General features: G+C 44.4%; 1 protein-coding gene across 1 annotated transcript in view; it reads left to right on the top strand.

Moving 5' to 3' along the window:
• The first annotated feature begins 2,091 nt into the window (after window positions 1-2,091).
• krt222 (keratin 222) overlaps window positions 2,092-22,165 on the top strand; it is a 42,965-nt gene continuing 22,891 nt past the window's right edge. The window contains exons 1-3 of the mRNA XM_061728602.1: window positions 2,092-2,700; window positions 9,902-9,984; window positions 14,365-14,518. Of these exons, the coding sequence (XP_061584586.1) occupies window positions 2,092-2,700; window positions 9,902-9,984; window positions 14,365-14,518 (846 nt within the window). The remainder of the gene's footprint in view (window positions 2,701-9,901; window positions 9,985-14,364; window positions 14,519-22,165) is intronic.

The following is a 22,165-nucleotide window of genomic DNA, read 5'->3' as shown; positions in this document are numbered from 1 at the left end:
ATTATTACATAAACAATGGCAGGTAAAAACTCCCCTTTAGGAGGAAGAAAACTGGACCAGGACCTGGACCTGGACCTGGACCAGGACCAGGACATGGACCAGGGGACCGCAGGCAGGTGGAAGCAGCAACGGGATGACCGGGGGTGGGGACCGCAGGCAGGTGGAAGCAGCAGCGGGATGACCAGGGGTGGGGACCGCAGGCCAGCACACAGCTCCTGAAGCTCCGGCCCAATCAGCAAGCCCCAGGTTGGGGTTCAGGGTCGGGGAAAGGTTGAGAAGGGGCAGGGCCAGGGAGAGGAGTCTTGACGGACAAACCTCTCCCCCGCCTGACCGGGCCGTTACCCTGCCCCTCTCACTCCCACGCTGCAGGATCCGGTGTTTTGCATTCAGAGATGCTCTTCGCCACCGGCAGAGGATGCTGCACCATGTACAAAAGAGAAGAGAAAGTGTGGGGGGGGGATGGGGGGGCAGCACAAGAAACTACAGGAGCGACTCTAACACACTAGAGTTTTAAGTTTAGTTTTAAAGGTGGAGGTGGTGTCAGCCTCCTTAACCCAGATTGGAAGTTGGTTCCATAGTAATGGTGCCTGATAGCAGAACGCCCGCCCTCCAAATCTACATTTAGATACTCTAGGAACTACGAGTAAACCTGCACTCTGAGAACGGAGAGCTCTGCCAGGAACATAAGGCACTATCAGGTCTTGTAAATACTGCGGAGCTAAGCCGTTTTGGGCTTATATGCAAGTAATACAATTTTAAATTGGCCTGAATTAGCCCCGCCCCTTCTTCTGATTGGTCAATATCTGATAGTTCCTATTTTCTGCCATAACTTTTGAATGGTTTGATACAGAGAGTCGGGGTTCAGGGGGAAGGTTGAGGAGGGGCAGGACCAGGGAGAGGAGTCTAAACTCTCCTCCCTGCGTCCCCGTTGGATCGAGGCTCATGGAAATATATGTAAATAGAAAATGCAAAACCATGTTGAGAGTTTTTTCCCGTCTCTCTGTTTCCTCCCAGCAGCACCGGAGCCCCTGGTGATATTTCAGAGGTTTGACCTTCGACCCCGACGGACTCAAACAGAACCGTCTCCCAGAGACTGAGCAGCAGGTGAGTAGCAGAAACTTCCCATGATTCCTAGGTGCAGCGTCACCCCTGGGTGCTGGTGGGAGAGAAAGCAGCTCTGTAATAATAATGGTAGTCTGAGTTTCTACAGACCCTAGTGGTTGTTATTGTGTTGTTATTGTGTTATTTGTGTTGTTATTGTGTTGTTATTGTGTTATTTGTGTTGTTATTGTGTTGTTATTGTGTTATTTGTGTTGTTATTGTGTTGTTATTGTGATATTTGTGTTGTTATTGTGATATTTGTGTTGTTATTGTGTTGTTATTGTGATATTTGTGTTGTTATTGTGTTGTTAGTGTTATTTGTGTTGTTATTGTGTTGTTATTGTGTTATTTGTGTTGTTATTTTGTTATTTGTGTTGTTATTGTGTTATTTGTGTTGCTATTTGTGTTGTTATTTGTGTTGTTATTGTGTTGTTATTTTGTTATTTGTGTTGTTATTGTGATATTTGTGTTGTTATTGTGTTGTTATTTTGTTATTTGTGTTGTTATTGTGTTGTTATTTGGTTATTTGTGTTGTTATTGTGTTGTTATTTGGTTATTTGTGTTGTTATTGTGTTATTATTGTGTTGTTATTGTGATATTTGTGTTGTTGTTGTGTTGTTATTTTGTTATTGTGTTGTTATTTTGTTATTTATGTTGTTATTGTGTTGTTATTGTGTTATTTGTGTTGTTATTGTGTTGTTATTGTGTTGTTATTGTGTTATTGTGTTGTTATTGTGATATTTGTGTTGTTATTGTGTTGTTATTTTGTTATTTGTGTTGTTATTGTGTTATTATTGTGTTGTTATTGTGATATTTGTGTTGTTATTGTGATATTTGGAAATATATGTAAATAGAAAATGCAAGTTTTCCCATTTCTCGTTGTTCCTCCATCAACATCGGAGCCCCTTCAGAGGTGACCTTTGACCCCCACGGACTCAAACAGAACCGTCTCCCAGAGACTGAGCAGCAGGTGAGTGGCAGAAACTTCCCATGATTCCTGGGTGCAGGCTCCGGCTGCAGCGTCACCCCTGGGTGCTGGTGGGAGTGAAAGCAGCTGGTAATCCTGGATCAGGGAGGACAAAGGGCCGGGCCTGGGGGGCCGGGGGGGGCCCGGGGGGGCCGGCGTTAGCCCCGGCTTTAGCCCTGACCGCTCTGCTCCCTCACCAGACCTTCTCCTGGCTGGGACCGGGTCAGAGCAGAACCTGCTGGGTGGGCGTGACCGTCGCCCCGGTGGGTAAACATTCCCAGGTGAGCCGGGTAAACATTGACCCGGGAACGCCCTGGTGGGACGAGCATGTGACGGAGCTGCAGCTCCAGCACGGCCCGTCAACACGGGTGTGTTTGCTCCTGCAGGCCGTCATGGACCCGCTGCAGGACCAGGACCAGCGCCGATGCCGGGCCTGGGCCCCCCCGGGCCCCCCCGGGGCCCGGGGGGGCCCCCCCGACGCCCGCCTCCAGGCCTTCCTGGACCAGGTGAACCGGCTCCAGGAGGAAAACCTGCACCTGGAGACCCAGATCTCCCAGTGGGTGACCCGGACCAACGCCCGGAACCGGGACTGGACCCGGCAGGACCAGACGGTCAGGGAACTCCGAGCTCAGGTCAGAAATTAACCCGGGACTAGCGTTTCCTTTCAGAAATAGAAATAAGGGACGCCCCGATTTCAGCAGCCAAAAAAAAGGGACGTCCCCAAAACTTCTAAACGGCATAGAAATGTATTTATTTTATATGAAAAAACAAAACGCTTTGATTTAAAGTTTAAAGTGCTTTAATAGCTTTGAGCTTGCAGGACTGTACAGACAGACAACCATACCAGCAACTGAAATATCCTCTGCTCCTGTATACGTATGTCACATCAGCCCAGATGTAGAATATGCAAGTAAATATAAATATAGTTACAGGTGAAGGTAGGAAAATTAGAATATGGTGTAAAAGTTAATTTATTTCAATAATTTCAATAATTTATTTCAATAATTCAACTTAAAAGGTGAAACTAATATATTACATAGTCTCTTTACATGCAAAGCAAGATATATTAAGCCTTTATCTGTTATCATTTTGATGATTGAATTGTTTATTGATCTGATAAAATATTCTAATTTTTTGAGATTTTTTATTTGGGGTTTTCATAAACTGTGAGTCATAATCACCAAAATTATAACAAATAAACGCTTGGAATATCTCACTTTGCATGTAGTGGGAAATAATATATTTAATATATTTGTTTCATCTTAGTTGAATTTACTGAAACGAATGAAGTGACATCAATAAATAACAGAGAGCAAACCAACACATGTTGCTGTCTTTAATAAATCCTGTCCTTTATTTTGTTCATTATTGTTAGTTTGTTGTTTGTGTGTGACAGACGTGCATGGGGCAATTGTGAAATACGGAATAAACTGCTTTCCGTATTGGTTCAATACGTAATGCAACGTTTAATTCCCAATTACGAAACAATTCCGTATTTCCAGGGACGGGTGGCGACGCTGCCCGGGACTCCCCTGGCTGAGGGACGGGTGGTGACGCTGCCCGGGACTCCCCTGGCTGAGGGACGGGTGGTGACGCTGCCCGGGACTCCCCGGGCTGAGGGTCGGGGTGGCGACGCTGCCCGGGACTCCCCTGGCTGAGGGACGGGTGGCGACGCTGCCCGGGACTCCCCTGGCTGAGGGACGGGTGGCGACGCTGCCCGGGACTCCCCTGGCTGAGGGACGGGTGGCGACGCTGCCCGGGACTCCCCTGGCTGAGGGTCGGGGTGGCGACGCTGCCCGGGACTCCCCTGGCTGAGGGTCGGGGTGGCGACGCTGCCCGGGACTCCCCTGGCTGAGGGTCGGGGTGGCGACGCTGCCCGGGACTCCCCTGGCTGACGGTCGGGGTGAGTCCCGGGTCGTCTTACTGAGGATTTGAAGCTTTTACGGGGTTGGATTGCTTTATTGACCAAAAGCACCGCGTGACACCGGCGCTAGTAACCGAGAAGCATCTGGTGTCTGAAGACGTTTGAGGAGAGAAAAGTTGTAAAACGCTGTTAATAATTCGACCAAAACCGCTTTAACCAGCGTCTGCAGTCACGTGTGAACTCGCTCTTTTAGTTGTAAAAATCTGCTGAGAAGTCCAACTTTATGTAATAAAAATGAACCCTGTGTGACCAGACCATCATCCCCCCACCTCCGTGCTTGAGTGTCAGAAAGACTGAGTGGCAGAAAGACTGAGTGGCAGAAAGACTGAGTGGCATAAAGACTGAGTGGCAGAAAGACTGAGTGTCATTAAGACTGAGTGGCAGAAAGACTGAGTGGCAGCGGAAACTTTCAGTTTGAGCAACTGGAAAACATCTAAAATGGGAAAGAGCTGTTGTGCGATCGACTGTACTCATAGATTTAGCAAGAAATCTGAGTTATCGTTTTTACAGACTGCCGAAAAATAAGCTTAAGAGAGACAAATGGATCACTGTAATTCTCAGAAACAACTGGATTCCACCGAAACTTATTTATGATTTATGGTTCCCATTTTGTATCAGGTAATGTTGGATTCTTGGGTTCTTGGGTCCTGGCCTGCGGGACCGCAGGCCAGAACGCAGCTCCCGAAGCTCCGGCCTGCAAACATGCACAAAAGAGAAAAAAGGGGGGGCCGGCACAAGAAACTACAGGAGCGATGGACAAAAATGATAGCTATGAGATATTTATAAAAATGGAGATGGAGAAGAGAGGAAGGGAAGAGGAGAGGAGAAGAAGGGTGAGAGGCACCGCCCAGCGGATCATGTCGGTCCCCCCTGCAGCATAGGCCTATAGCAGCATATCTACCACCAAGCTATATTTGAGACTAACTATTATAGTCTTGTTCTATAGCTGCAACTATGACTACTGACTCTAACACACTAGAGTTTACACTACCTAGAGATTTACCAACACCAGCTAGAGGTTTACTAAACACTAACTATAGGCTTTACTAAACAGAAAGGTTTTAAGTTTAGTTTTAAAGGTGGAGGTGGTGTCAGCCTCCTTAACCCAGATTGGAAGTTGGTTCCAAAGTAATGGTGCCTGATAGCAGAACGCCCGCCCTCCAAATCTACATTTAGATACTCTAGGAACTACGAGTAAACCTGCACTCTGAGAACGGAGAGCTCTGCCAGGAACATAAGGCACTATCAGGTCTTGTAAATACTGCGGAGCTGAGCCGTTTTGGGCTTTATACGCAAGTAATAAAATTTTAAATTGGATTCTGAATTTTACAGGTAGAAAATTGGAAAACTGGATTGGTGTCCAAATATTAATGTCCATGGACCACTGGTTCTTGGGGTAACTGTACGGGTCACTGTCAAGTCCAACTGTAGCTAATTTAAAGGGGACCTATTATGAAAACCAGGTTTTTTCTTGCTTTAACATATATAAACTGGTCTCCCCTCAGCCTGCCAACTCAGAGAATGAGGAAAGCAACCAAATTCTGCAGTGTCTTTACAGCCGCCCGGATGATCCTCCAGTGTGATGTGGATCTAGGAGCCAATAAGATTCTGCTCCCCAAAGTTACGTAACAACGGGAGCGATTTACATCGGTTGGTCTCCGATGCGTGAAACCACGCCCACAAATAACTCCACCGGCCAGAGCTTCCTCCATTTTTCCGTAGCGGTGTATCGCGTCATTCAGGCAGCCAATCAGCACAGAGCCTCATTATCATAGCCCCGCCCACTCAGAATCCTGCATAGATAATGAGGTTAGAGAATGGGAAGATAAAGACATGGATCAGAGGCTGAATTTCTAATTTATTTAGCAAAAACAATCAAAAGCTTGTTTTTAAGACATTCAAGGCCTGTTTAAAATAGGTATTAGAGCCATAATAGGTCCCTTTTAAGCCCAGAATCGGCTGTTATCCCGTCTTCTCCACTAGTTGCAGAAATTTTTGCTGATGTTTTACCACTCAGTGAGAGTAAGGAGGAATAAGTCGGGAAGTGACATCAATGCAGACACTCTATAGGCGATAAATCGCGAGTTAACTATGGACAAGATGCGATTAATCGCGATTAAAAAGATTTATCGTTTGAACATATTTATGTTCACCTGTGTCTGATGCTCAAGTGATTTTATCATGTTGTTGGGTGTCTGAGCTCCACCTGAGACTGATTTGAGGGGGCAACGTCATCATGGCGGTAGCGGCGCTAGCTCCGGGCCGTTTCCTCCCGGACGAGCCCCCACAGGTGCTGCCGTGATGTCACCAAGCCCCGCCCCCAGGGGTCCCTGGCTGCTCCCCTGCAGACCAACCGTCATTTAAAAGAGGAGCCTTGTAATTAGCGTCTGGTGTCTGACGGGAGCTCTGCGTCACCACGTCGCCATGACGACGGCCGGCTGGAGAGAGAGAGAGAGAGTCTCTCGGTCGGCTGATTCAGGACGGATTAATCTGCTCTTTTATTTATCCTTTATTAGTCCTGACTCACCTCTCTGGGAATATTCCGGCTCGTCTCCGGCTCTTATCCGGGCGTGTTGCATCACTAAACAAAGAGTTATCAGGGCGTGTTTACATTCCTCAGGCGTGACGGACGGAAGAGACACTTTCCCTTTTATTGTCACATAAAGAACCGATTCTGAAACATTAACAGACCCTTTTATTAGTCGAACGGTTTCCTGGACGCAGATCCAGACCTGCAGGTCCAGATCCAGACCTGCAGGTCCAGATCCAGACCTGCAGGTCCAGATCCAGACCTGCAGGTCCTCTACAGACCACTAGGGTCCAGATCCAGACCTGCAGGTCCTCTACAGCAGTGATTCTTAACCATAGGGCCGCGGCCCACACTTGGGCCGCGAGCGCCATCTAGTGGGCCGCAAAAAAAAATCTGTTTTGTACGTTTGGGCCGCGGGGGCCGCGGGACTGCATAGCAACTCCCGACCAAATGAGGAGAAGATACTCAGCTAGCTGTACGTGTAATAGTAAGAGAAATGGTGTGTATTTACAGAGTAAATCCTTAATTTTGCACAGAGTAGGTTTAGATCCGCCAGTATCAGGGATCGATTACTTGGGTCTGCGCCCAGAGCGAGCGAGCGCGGTCTGATCATTTATCCCGGCGCGTCCCCGCGGCCGGGGAGGTCGGTGCCGCTCGGGCTTGCGGGCTCCGTCGTTTACTGCTGAAGGATTGTACATGTAGATGCGTGGGCTGTCGTGTCTGCTGGACTGGACTGTTCGGGCTTTCGAAAAAGCATCGGAAAGTGACTGCTCCGCAGCCAGAGAGCTGCGGGCTCCTGCCCTCAGCTGATCAGGCTCGGATGAAACCTGACGCGCTGAGTCCTCTGACAACTGATTAATGTAATATTAATGTAATATCTTAAATAAAGTACAATCAAACTAAGTTTTGCTTTGTAAAACTAAATGTCGTTCCAGGCTCACCAATGTTTATATTAATTTATTATAAAAATGTGTTGAGACAATTAACAAAGAAAAGGGGAAATTCAAACTGCTGGTAGAGAAATAAAATAAGATAGCATTTGAAAAATAAAATAAAATGTATTTTATTTTTAAGAGAAAAAAATGTGTGTAATTCAAGTTACATATGTTAAGTGGCAAATATGTACTTTTTTAATATACCAGTCAGATGCAGATGTATATACAACTATGAGGCTACTTGAATATATACATACATATACACACACACACACATAGGGCCTATATATATATATATATATATATATATATATATATATATATATATATATATGTATATATATATATATATATATTATGGTGTTCTGGACCTTCGCTTGAGTAAATTTTCTCTAAATGGACCTCTTAAAGTTTTAGTTGACCCTAGGGCCGCCGCCCTCCTGACCTGAAGTTACGTAGGAACAATTTCCCCTTTTCGAGGAATAATGGAGACCAATTTATTTAAAAATGGCCCTGTGTCAGAACTGGTTCCTGGTTCCTGGTTCCTGGTTCAGGTCCCAGACGCTTCCTCCTGGATGTAGACCTGAATGTGACCCTGGTGTTTTGTTTCCAGGTATAAACCTGACTGTAACTCTGGTGTTTTCAGTTATAAACCCAGTGTGCGAAATACCCATCCATATTCGGGGGGGTCCCTAACTCGTGTTTTTTTTTTGTTTTGTTTTTTAAACAGTGTGGCCCTATGCAATAAACCAATACAATCAGCCTACTATAGCCTATGACAAATACACGCACACTTTTAACCATTTAAGATGCACATTGTTTTACTAACAGGAGGCAAAATTGTGCATTACGATGCAGAATGTTATTTACAAATTAAATCTGATAATTAAAATAAATAAAAGACATTAATTGGCACCACACTGGTGCACTTAATGAATAAATGCCAGGTATAGGACACTGGCGCACGACCAGTGTATTGCAGAAACGAATAAACAAATAAAATAGGCTAATGTATTTTTTTAGATAAATAAAAAAAAAATACAAGGAAAATGAATTTTGCATTCACATGCCACTATCGGAGACGTGCAATCAGTGCACTTAAAGGGAAAGTTCGTTTTTTTACAACCTGGACCTTATTTCTGGCATTTTTTATGGTCGTATACTCACCCAGGCAAGTTTGGTGTCATTTGGAGTCCTTCATGTGTTATTTAGACGCTGCATCGTCTGTGTCCCGCTGTGCCCCGTTCACTACCGTTATATGGAGAAGTGGCTCGCAAAAAAACCCCTAATATCTTCCGAAGGACTCCAAATGACACCAAACTTGCCTGAGTGAGTATACGACCATAAAAAATGCCAGAAATAAGGTCCAGGTTGTAATAAACCGAACTTTCCCTTTAAACAGATCCTCAGCCTCCACAATGATGACTGATTATTTAAAGTTATGTAACCATCCAGGAAATTATGTTTTAACACAGCTGCAGCTGTGTTAAAACATGTGAACACATTCACAAATTCCACTCATAACAGGTGATCACGCAAAATTAAAAAAACAAACATGGTGGCTCTCAACAGGTGGGTTCACGCAGCTTACACATTCACAAATCACACTCATAACAGGCCATAACGCAAAATAATAATTAAAAAAAAACATTAGCTCTCAGGTGGGTTCAGGCCATATTAAGCAGGCTGGCCTCTTACCTTAAGTTAAAGCAAGTCACTGCTAGAAGCGGGGGCGCAGTAGCATCTGCCCCGGAGCACTCGGCCTCGACTTCACTTCCTTCACCAGAGGTGGGAGAGGAACAGGACCCTGTTGGGACATCGTCTCTCTCCTCATCTCTGGCTCACACTGACACCTTTTCTGATGTGAACCCAAAGTGTGCAAGCGACACACTCTGAGTTAGCTTCCGCTTAGCCATGTTATTGTGGCATCTCAACTAGCCGGCCTGGTCATTGCGCTGTGCTGGCGCACATGGCTAATTTGCATACATAAAGGTGCAGGACTTGTGATTACTTGATATGGCGATCTCTTAAACATATTTAATTGAACATTAGTGACAATCAAATTATCATATTATATTATATAGCCTAATTGATTTATTTTTTGACAACATTGAGACCCCCCTAAATTTGGCTTTTGAGTCCTTCAGGCGGGCTCAAGGGTTAATTGGGGGGTCCGACCCCCACGAACCCCCCCGTATTTCGCACTCTGTATAAACCTGACTGTAACTGTTTTGTTTCCAGGTGTAAACCTGACTGTAACTCTGGTGTTTCCAGGTCTAAACCTGACTGTAACTGTTTTGTTTCCAGGTGTAAACCTGACTGTAACTCTGGTGTTTCCAGGTCTAAACCTGACTGTAACTGTTTTGTTTTGTTTCCAGGTATAAACCTGACTGTAACTGTTTTGTTTTCAGGTATAAACTTGACTGTAACTGTTTTGTTTCCAGGCCGGGCGGCTGCTGGCTGGGAACGCCCACCTTTATCTGCAGTTGGACAACACCACGGCCCGCGCCGCCGCCGCCCACGCCAGGTCAGCTGGATTCCTCTTTTGTCTTCCTGAATGTTCTAATCCTCGCTGCTGCCGGGTCATTGATTAGATATCAGGCATCAACCCCCCCCACCGGTCACCGTCATTGATCCAGACGGATCTTCACACCAGCAGCCAGTGTGTGATAGAAACATCTGGGTGTTTAAGTTTGTTTGTTTTATTTAGGATCCCCATTAGCATTAGCATTAGCTATTCTTCCTGGGGTCTGACTTAAACACAACACACAAATTAACACTTAATACTTAACAGAAAAACATTATACATGACAAACAAACCCATAATAGACACAACTCCCTTAAGAGGATAAAACTAAATCACCATCATTCTCAGACATAAATACATAGAAATGAAATCAAATAAAACACCTTCATAAACAATACCTGCCTGAAATGACCTTATCTTAGAATTCTTGACCACTTTCCACCTTTATTGTGAAAGGGTTTACACTACCTGTAAAAAAGTCAAAATGTTGAGAAAAAAGTTGAAATGTCGAGAAAAAAGTCAAAATGTTTAGAAAAAAAAAGTCAAAATTTCATGAATAAAGTTGAAATGTTGAAAAAAAAAACGCAAAATTTCGACTTTATTCACAAAATTTCGACTTTATTAGGGCCCGAGCACTGAAGGTGCGAGGACCCTATTGTATCTGTGATGTTTATTATTCTTATTATTATTATTCTCGCCAGAAATGAATTGCCTTTTTGGAGGACTTAACATGCTCGAAAACTCACCAAAAACACATGCTTCAGTATTCGCGAAAAAATTACGTATTTTATGGGCGACAGGCATGGGTCGACAAGAATGGGCTCTATAGCGCCACCTATTTTATGTGTTTTGACGAGCCCCATAATATGGTTTGACCTGCAGCAATGACCTTTATGTGTCTATTATATCAGACAAAGCCCTACAAAAAAGTCTCTTGGACCCATGCTCTAAGTTACACAGGAAGTCCGGCATTTTGAACAGAAAATGTCATTTTTCATGAATTCTGGTCATTTCCAGGCCTCGTACTTTAACGAACTCCTCCTAGAGATTTTATCGGATTGGCTCACAACTTGGTTTGTACAATCTAGACACATTTTCAAGGCTCGCCATGCTGTAATTCAGCAATACATGATTTGATGTGGTCGAAAACGTATGTGCATGATTTTAGTCTGAGCCTGAACCCATCTATGGTGGAATATTCAGGATCGGTTGTAGCGCCACCTGTTGGCACCAGGATTTGTCATGTCTTGTAGTATGCATCTGTGCTCCAAACGAGATGAGTGTATTGATCTCAAAGCTGGTCACATAATAGGTAAGACATTGACGATGACTGACAGAGAAAACTGTAACTTTTTACCAAAGGGCGTCGCCGTTAGAGGTTGTCATTTTTCGATGTCTCGCCATGAACATAAAAGTTGTTGTAACTTAAACATACTTGGTCCAAATTGACCCAAAATCTATACATACTGTAGGCTTCCATTCTGAAGAAGTGGATATGACAATCTTGGATTAACTCCATAGCGCCACCTTTTGGTCAGGTATACATTTTTCATCAAATTATGTGCTGTCATTGCTGTTTCGTTCACCCAATCACAATGAAATTAACACATATTATTGTCATAAGCGTCCTTATTGTCATGGTTAGGTTTTCCAGGACCCAAGTGCAGGAGATAGAGGGAGGCTGGAGGCAGGAGTTCTCAAAAACAAAAGGGATTTATTCCATAAAAAGGCAAAAACAAGACGCTGCAGAGCAGGATCAAAAACCACAAGTAACAAAGAACAAAACTGGGAGCACATGGAGGAGGGAACAGTACGGACCGACAGGGAACCAAGGAATGACAAGACAAGATATACTGAAGGGATAACGAGACAAGACGAGACACAGGTGCAGACACAATCAGGGCAGATGGGACATAGGCGGGGCAAGACAGAACTGAAACTAAAACTGGGAGGAAGTGTCAAAACCCTGACACTTATTGACTGCGTCGCGTATCGTGGTCATAACTTGAACGAAATTGCCATTTTACATCACTCTGAATTTCAGGTAAAATAATAATTAAAAATCAGAGGTTTTGTCTAAGGAAAATTAAATGTCAGATTCAGATACCTTTCGACAGGACTAAAAAATCATACGCTGGTACATATTGGTTTTGGAGAAGTCTATCACTCTCTTTTTTGAAAATATGAACTAATAACATAAAAAACTAACTTTGCCATGCCATGTCCAATTAACTTCAAACTTCGAAAATATATTTTTTACTGTAATCTACGTGCAACACGTGATTTTTAGTGAATTTTTATATTAAATCCATTGGATTCTTAAGCTCGCTCTATGTCTCGGCCACGCGCAGCTGCAGCTGAGTGACAGGAGAGGGGAGGATTTATTTATTTATATTTATTTATTTTCTCTTTCTTTCTTATTAATATTATTTATTTATTTAATTTAATTATTGTTTTGAAACGTTAAAAAAGGGCAAAATATTGACATTTCTATTGTTATTGTAAATATTTTTTTTCTCTCTTATTGCCCTCAATAAATATATCTATAAAAATAAATCCAGGTCATTCCAGGGTCTTATACTACCCTGTTAGGCTTGCAATTGGGGCTGGGGAGCTAAAACCCTTGAAAAAGAACTGTTTTGCAGCTTCTTGCGTGTGCTGGCTGTAACTGTAACTCTATAACCAGTGTAGTTAATTTAGCCTTGAGTGAGGAGACCCATCCAATATGGCGGCGACGCTGGATTACGTTCCAGCATGTCATGAGGCGTAAGAGTGAACTTTGTAATATTATAAGCCCTCTTGGCTTCCTATTGTTGATTTTTCATTGACTGTTTTTTGTTTTTTCTTTATAGCAAAAGATGCAAATAAAAATATACACCGTCGGAATTCGGAAATTGACGATTATTTCTTCATCCACTGCATCTTTCATCCAGTGGTGCGTTCAGGGACAATATGAATTTACTGTATTTGGCGAGAATTGACCATTGTAGTTTCTCCTGTTTACTGGTGTGATGAGTGATACATATGGTGCTAAATTAACATGGCTGTTTCACTCGCGGGATACAAGATTCACGCAATTATAATAATAATTCTGGCTCCCTGCTGCTGTGGGCTGAGCGGTGTCTTCCTGCTCACAGATGCCCCTGGTGGTTGTTTGGCTACACTGCAGCCTCTGGTGACCCCCCTCTCCTCCCCCCTCGAACAAGAGACGTGATTCTCACATGAGATCTCGTGAGAATCATGCGCGAGTGGCTTCGCATGGAACTTTACCGATCTGTATGTAAATATTGTAATCTTTAATTACCAACTTCATATAATTAATGTTTTTCGTCTAACCTCAGTAGTGTGAGATATTATTTCAATGGAAAACTGCACACGAACCCAGCGGCAGTTGGTGTTGTTTTTCCTAGGGGAGGACTCTACCAGACTACAAAATAGATATATACCAAAAAGCAGTAAAATCTGAATCTAAGGTATCATATCCGTGTATTTGAATTAATGCCATTAATAATAGAAAACTTTGTGCCTCAAGCCCCACAATACGGTTTGACGTACATCCACGAAATTCGGTACACACCTGTATCATGGCATAACTTAAAGAAAAGTCTCTTGGCGCCATGGCCCAAACCCAACAGAAAGTCGGCCATTTTGAAAATTTTGAATTAATTGTGTAATTTTGTGCAATTTATGCCATTCCTTCGGCAGTACCGAACCGTAACGTGCACCCAGGTGTGTTATACATCAAAATGTGCGTCTCCGTCCTGCGACGACGCGCATTACTTTTCTTATTCAAAAGCGTTACCGTGGCAACGCTAGACGCCAAAAAGCGCGCCCCCCCTTCATCTGATTGGTCCATATTTGATAGGTCCTACTTTCTGCCATAACTTTTGAATGGTTTGATATAAAGAGTCATGGGTGGTGTCATCGAACTCAGTTTTGAGTCCTTGAACATAATTGGTGCAAATTAGCCCCGCCCCTTTTTCTGATTGGTCAATATTTGATAGTCCCTATTCTCTGCCATAACCTTTGAACGGGTTGTGATAAAGACATGTGGGTGGTGTCATCGGATTCTGTATTGAGTACTTGACATTCATTGGCCTGAAATAGCCCCGCCCCTTCTTCTGATTGGTGAATATTTTATAGTCCCTATTTTCTGGCACAACTTTTGAATGGTTTGATATAGAGAGTCGTGGGTGGTTTCATCCACTAAATGTCCAGTTCTGAAGAATCTACATCAAGTCATACAAGCTTCCACTGCAGCCTGAACCTGCACAAGGGTGCGAGGGCCCGTTCATCGCTGCTTGCAGCTTTAATTCTTGAAAGTGTATTTCAACATTGATCTCGACATTTCAACATGTCTTAACTTTCCCCTGGTCGCAGGTTTGAGGCGGAGCAGAGCAGCACCAAGCGTCTGCAGCAGCAGGTGGCGCTGCTGAGGGAGTCCCGGAGGAAGGAGGACGAGAGCTGCTCGGCGCTGCAGGCCGAGTGTCGTCGCTCCGTGACGGAGCTGCAGCAGATGAACCAGGAGTTCGAGGTCTCTGCTTTTTTTCTGCTACCTACAGACATACCAACATACCAACATACCAACATACCTACCTACCAACATACCAACATACCTACCTACCAACATACCTACCTACCAACATACCAATATACCTACCTACCAACATACATACTTCCTTCAAAATCAAAGTCAAGTCAAATTTTATTTGTATAGCACATAAACAAACGGCTGAGCCAAAGTGCTTCACAGAAAGTGCTTTAAAAAGCGAAGACATAAAAAAGGGACAAAAAATGGCTAAGAGACTAAATCTGAATAAGACAATATAAAAAGACACTAATTAAAAGCAAGGGAAAACAGGTGGGTCTTTAACGGAGACTGGGCCGCCCGGATGTGCAGGGGGAGGGAGTTCCAGAGTCTGGGGGCTCCACAGCGAAGGCTCTGTCCCCAGTTATAGTACCAGTAGTACCAGTTATAGTACCTATAGTACCAGTTATAGTACCAGTAGTACCAGTTATAGTACCTATAGTACCAGTTATAGTACCAGTAGTACCAGAGTCTGGGGGCCACAGCGAAGGCTCTGTCCCCCCTGGTTTTAAGCCTGGTCCTGGGCACTTCCACCAACCGTTGGTCGGCTGACCGGAGTGCTCTGCTGTAGATGGGATGTGGTGGTGGAGAATCTCAGACAGGTATGTGGAGAATCTCAGACAGGTATGAGAAGAATCTCAGACAGGTATGTGGGGGCCAGGAGGCCGTGGAGGGATTTGTAAGCGGTCAGGAGAAGTTTGAAATGAATACGGTAGCGGATGGGGAGCCAACGGAGTGATGCAAGGACCGGGGTGATGTGATCTCACTTCTTTGTACAAGTAAGGAGTCGAGCGGCTGAGTTTTTTTTTTTTTTTTTTTAAATATTTTTATCCCAGTTTTTTCCCCATTTCATCACCCAGTGCTCCTACCTAACAGTCCTGGGCATTGCCATCCTCTACCAACCCCGGGAGTTCCTGCACTGAGCTCAGGTCTCCTCCTTAACCTGAGGAGTGAGCAGGCCGCTTCTTTTCACCAGACAGGGTGGAGCTTCTCCGGCCGGACGTAGCGCGTGGAAGGATCACGTTATTCCGGCCAGATCCTCCCCACCCCATCTGTTCCCCGGTTGGCCAGAGGGGGCAGTATAGCCCAGGACTGTGTGCATGTTTTTGTGAGGGTAGCTCACATTAGCTACCCATGGGAACACGGGGAGAACATGCAAACTCCACACAGAAAGACCCTTTCTCCAACCCCACCAGGGTGTGGGCACTGAAGTCATGGGGAAACTAACACGCACTTCAGCGCCCACAGCGTCCCCGGCGGGAATCAAACCCAGGACCTTCTTGCTGTGAGACGGCTGCACTACCTGCTGCGCCACCGTGCCCCCCTCTGAGCGGCTGAGTTTTGAACTAACTGCAGGCGTCGGAGTTGGGATTGGTCGATGTCGGTGTACGGGGCGTTGCAGTAGTCCAGTTGTGAAGTGATGAAAGCATGGATGACTCTCTCCAGATCGATCTGGAGAGAGTCATCCATGCTTACCTACCTTACCTACCTACTTACTTACCTACCTACTACCTACCTACTACCTTTTGTAGGTAGGTAGGAGTTGGAGGTCTCTGCTTTCACTGCACTTTCCAACATCCCTCCATCCAACTTGTTGTTAGCTTGTAAAGAACGTCCCAGGTTGTTTCCACCTGCCGATTACGTCATCCATCATCTCATTCACCCAGTTTACGTTCCAGCATGCTGTTTACGTTCCAGCATGCTGTCATTTGTTTGTATCAGGCTTTGTGAAGCATCACGTTTCCATGACAACCAGCGTAAAACAAAGAGACGATAAGAAAAGGCAACAAAACACCTGCGTGTTTGGACATTCTTTCCTGTGAGGTTGTTTTTGTACCGGTCTGGAGAAAGTCCCCCGCCGGTCAGTGAGGCGCAGCGGCAGCTGCGACCGGTTCAGCTGCTGCTGGCGTCACTTTCTTTAGCAATATTTGTTTATAGATAAACAAGGCAAACAGGTTGTTGGAGGGGGAGGGCAGACGAAGCGCGGCTCAAAACAAACCCACATGAAAGATAAGAACAAGGCTTGTCCTTGTCTAGATGTAGGGGTCGGGCGCAGTGCATGCTGGGTAGTGGTCAAGGGCGGGGTCCCTGGCCACTACGCACTTTAGAATACTTTAGAATACTTAAACTGTGATCACCTGCACATGGTTGGACCAGTGTTGTGACTGAATGACTTACCGTGTAAATATATTTATAGTAACCCAAATACTGCTAATCCCATCACTTGTTTTTATATTGTTTATACTGCTAAAAATATCACTGTTCCATACCTCCATATTTAGAAAAATCTGTTGCAGCAACTTTACCAAAACAAATTCCTTGTATGTTCCTTAACGGACTCGGCAATGCACCTTTTTCCAATTCTGGAGGGGGATGCAGAGGGAAGTCTAGGCTCCCCTGCTTAGGCTACCATCGGGTTGTTGGGGCAGCGTTCCCAAGGCGTTCCCGGGCCAACACCTCTATCTACCCACCTACTTACCTACATACCAAAATACCTACCTACCACTATAAATTACTTAAAAACATACCAACCTACCTACCTGGCTATCAATGTACCCACCCACATACCTAGCTTCCTACCAACATTCCTACCTACCAACATACCAACATACCTACCTACAATCCTACCCAACTAACCCAGTACCTACGTATGTACGTACTTACCCACCTACCAACCACTATACCTACCTACCCACCCAGGTGCAAATCTAGGGGGGGGGGGTTAATACAGCGGCTCCAGACACATTTGTTTTTTGTGTTTTTGGTCCAATATGGCTCTTTCAACATTTTGGGTTGCCGACCGCTGCTCTAGTTACTGTAAGTTCTGTGACTCGTAAACTTGCCGTACCTTAGCTTTGACTGAATTGACGCCACTGCCTCATATGTCAGTTTATGAACATAAAACCTGAGAATAGTATATGTTTTTGCTAAATAGCGTGCTACTGGAGCACGTGCAGACGTGCAGAGTAAATTCAGAGTACGGGACTGCTGCCGGCGGCGCGGTTGCTGTTCTTTTCTGTCTGTTACTCATCCCTGATGGCGGCGTGACCCCGACTGTTCTGTGTGAAAGGCGTGTAGATATTCCAGATGGAGGTGTGTAACTGCAGGGCGGTTGTTAGTGTAGATATTCCAGATGGAGGTGTGTAACTGCAGGGCGGTTGTTAGTGTAGATATTCCAGATGGAGGTGTGTAACTGCAGGGTGGTTGTTAACGTCGTTAACGTTGTTGTAAAAGTTGTTGTTCAGGTTGTTATTATGTCGGCCGAACCCCGAGCGACTTGTTCCGACTCTGTAATGATCAGGTTCCACGAAATAATCACTTCATGGTGTTAACTCATGCGTAACAGCCCCCCCTCCTTCCTGCTAACACACACGCACGCACGCACGCACGCACGCACGCACGCACACACACACACACACACACACACACACACACACACACACACACACACACACACACACACACACACACACACACACACACACACACACACACACAAACCTCCAGTCTGAGGAGGGTGACATACGTTCATACGATATAAGTCCAGCGTCTAGACCAGGGGTCGGCAACACAAAATGTTTTAGATCCATATTGGACCAAAAACACAAAAAACTAAAAAGTCTGGAGCCGCAAAAAATGAAAAGTCTTGTATAAGCGTTAGAATGAAATGGAGAAAGGCGAAATGTTGAGAAAAAAGTCGAAATGTCGAGGAAATAGTCAAAATGTCGAGAAAAAAGACGAAATGTCAAGAAAAAAGTTGAAATGTTGAGAAAAAAGTCAAAATGTTGTGATTAAAAAAGGAAAGGAAAAAGGAAGAAAAAAATAATAAAAAGGGAAAAAAAGAGAAAAAAAAGGTAAAACATTTTTTTTAAATCTCCAAGGAGCCACTAGGGCGGCGCTAAAGAGCCGCGGGTTGCTGATCCCTGATCTAGAGTGAGACACATTATTAACAAGTGCACATCCAGGACGGTTGTGGACATCTCTGCAGATCTGCTGCAGCACCAGACCCTGTGATGCTTCTCCAACCCTTTCCTTCTCCTCACCCACCCTGACAAAAGGGATGGGCGGTACGGACTAAAAAATGTATCACGATCATTTCTGGCGTTTATCCCGATAACGATAAAAATGACCATAAGGACACTCATTTCCTTCCTTCCTTTCTTTCTTTCTTTCTTTCTTTCTTTCTTTCTTTCTTTCTTTCTTTCTTTCTTTCTTTCTTTCTTTCTTTCTTTCTTTCTTTCTTCCGTTCTTTCTTTCTTTCTTTCTTTCTGGCTCATTTCCTTCCTTCCTTCCTTCCTTCCTTCCTTCCTTCCTTCCTTCCTTCCTTCCTTCCTTCCTTCCTTCCTTCCTTCCTTCCTTCCTTCCTTCCTTCCTTCCTTCCTTCCTTCCTTCCTTTCTTTTCCCTGTCTATTTCCCGATTCCCTGTCTCCAGTTCTGCACCAAACTCTCTGACCTCTACATCCTTAGGCACTTTTGAGTACACAGCGTTTTAGTTTATAGCCTAGTGTCCTTATCTTTTAGTGTTTCATTTTTTAGTGTTTTTATTAGGGACCGAGCACCGACAGTACGAAAGCCCTATTGTATTTGTAGGAATTTTTTTTTTTCTCCTTTTTGTTGTTTTCCTTGTTTTTCTTCAAACGAAATGAGGCCTTTTTCCCCCTAAACGTGCCCCAAAAGTCACCAAATTTTGCACCAAGCCAGGCCTGGTGATAAATGTGATATTTAATGGTTTGCATTAATGGGCGTGGCCTAACGGCTCAACAGCGCCCCCTAGAAAACTTTGTGCCTCAAGCCCCACAATACGGTTTGACGTACATGCACGAAAATCGGTACACACCTGTATCATGTCACAACTTAAAGAAAAGTCTCTTGGAGCCATGGCCCAAACCCAACAGGAGGTCGGCCATTTTGAATTAATTAATTAATTTAATTAATTTTGGCACAATTTATGCCATTCCTTCGGCCGTTAATACGGCCCGAACCGTAACGTGCACCCAGGTGTGTTATACATCAAAATGTGCGTCTCCATCCTGCGACACCACGCATTACTTTTCTCAGTCAAAAGTGTTACCGTGGCGACGCTAGACACCAAAAAGTGCACCCCCCCCTTCATCTGCTTGGTCCATATTTGATAGTTCCTACTTTCTGACATAACTTTTGAATGGTTTGACGTAAAGAGTCGTGGATGGTGTCATTGGACTCGGTTTTGAGTCTTTGACAACTTTTGAACAGGTTGTGATAAAGACATGTGGGTGGTGTCATCGGACTCCGTATTGAGTCTTTGACCTTCATTGGCCTGAATTAGGCCCGCCCCTTCTTCTGATTGGTCGATATTCGATAGTCCCTATTTTCTACCATAACTTTTGAATGGTTTGACATAAAGAGTCATGGTGGTGTCATCGGACTTAGTTTTGAGTCCTTGACTTTTATTGGTGAAAATTGCACGCGCGAGGGCCCGTTCATCGCTGCTTGCAGCTTTAATCTTTTCTTGTTTTTTGGCATCTTTTTCTGGAGAAAAGCTGTAAAACCACTAAAACGACTCCTGTAACCGACTATTTTCACATATCACACACGTTTTCTTCGCCTCTGCACTGCGTGGTTTTCTCTGGTCTCTTAAATACACACACTCACAGCAGTGTTGGGTGTAACACGTTACAAAGTAACGCGTTACTGTAACCAGATTACATTCGCCAGTAACGCAGTAATGTACCGCGTTACAGTTGTAATTTGGGTAATCCCGTTATAGTTACTCTAAGACAAAAAAAATTACGTTACTTTAGTTACTTTAAGCTTTTCAGCTACATGTAGAACGGGAGAATGTGGTGGCAAAAATTGTTGTTCAAAAATACAAGTCAGGACACCTCGGCTGTCTTTCTGATGCTTTAATGAAAGAGGACAAATTTACATTCATGAATGGAGCGACACAGTCCAACAGTTAGTTCTGTGTGCGCTCCAGAAGATTAGAGACAAGTTATTTTATACTTGGGAGCTGGAAAAGACAAAATATCGCCCATCACCCTGACAACCGTACTGTGTCAGAGGTGCATGACCTTGGCAAGGAATGTTCACTTGAAAACAGGCAGCAGACAGTGTTATTCCAAAATATTCCATTACATTCCCCCCTTTTAGCATTTCATGCTAAACCATAATAAAATAGGAAATTTTGCAATGACCTACCCCGCGACCAATATGCTCCGTCCCGCACCAGCCAAACGCTAGCACACCCCTTCTCCAACGTGGGAGTTAAAGAAACCCCGACAGAGGGCATAGGTCTCGGGTACAGAAGAGCCAAAACCTTTCCCTCCACTAGACAAAGGGAGAGTCAAAAGACTCAATCTGTCTAGCTACCCTATCATAGATAAGGAAGGAAAAAACCCCCGAAGGGGAAAAGACCCATTATGAAATATAAACTAATCTACTTCAAACAATACCAAAACAAATCACATTCAGCACAATAGTCCATGAAGGGAAAAGGAGAAGAAAAAAAATCAAAGGCTCTGTGTGACTAAGCAATTAAGGATAAAAATGTGATAAAATGTAAAATAATAATAATAATAATAATAATAATAATAATAATAATAATAAAAATGACAAAATTCTCCATATGTCCTGGCAAAACCCTCCATGTTTTAACCCACCGTACCACGGGGCTAATGCTTGACCCCCTCACATCCAGTCAACAGGACATAACAGCTCATAATCAGTTCAAAACAGCATAAATGAGAGAGGGGAAAGAGAGGAGGGAAGAAAAAAACACCAACTTGGGGAAGGAGTAACATATGGCATAAAATCACAGTAACTCTTCCTCCTCCACGAATGGGGGAATCCATCATCCTGGCGCACGTGCTGGGCAAACTGTCCAGCGAAGGACGAGATGGCAGAAGTCACCAGGTTCTTCACGAGCGGCACAACACAGCACAGAAAAATACACAAACTGAAAAGAACAGTCAGGAGTGGTGTGCAGAAGTGGGGTAGCGTAGCCTGCCACCCCGAACCGGAAAACCAGGACCACAAACCATCACTCCCGCCACCCGTGGAATCCCGGCTTCTCTGCAGATGCAACAGATTATTCATATGGGCCACAACATGTGTCATATTGTCAAATATGTCAGGAATAAAAGTACAGCAGTCAGTACCAATCACATGACAACCCCCCCCCACCCCCTGTTTAGCTAACACCAAGTCCATGGCCATCCGGTTCTGCATAACTACTACAGAAAAGAAAATCAAACTTGCCTTTCATGCGTCTTCACGCGTTGCGCAACACTTGTCTGACTTAAGGCTGATTTATGGTTCCGCGTTAAATCGACGCAGAGCCTACGGCGTAGGGTACGCGGCGACGCACCAGTATCGTGCGCGTCGCCGCGTAACCTACGCCATAAGTTCTGCGTTGGTGTAATGCAGAACCATAAATCAGCCTTTAGCGTGATTTTACTGGATTTTACGGGATTTTACAGGATTTTACGGGACTTCTGGTGCTGATCTGGGCACTGCAGTAATAAGGTTCCAACTACAGGACTGTCTCAGAAACTGAAATATTGCAAGCCTTTTATTATTTTAATATTGCTGATTATGGTTTACAGTTTAAGATTA

The sequence above is a fragment of the Cololabis saira genome, chromosome 1 (assembly GCF_033807715.1).
Source record: "Cololabis saira isolate AMF1-May2022 chromosome 1, fColSai1.1, whole genome shotgun sequence".
Classification (NCBI taxonomy): Eukaryota; Metazoa; Chordata; class Actinopteri; order Beloniformes; family Belonidae; genus Cololabis; species Cololabis saira.
This window is presented reverse-complemented; position numbering and strand designations above follow the sequence as displayed.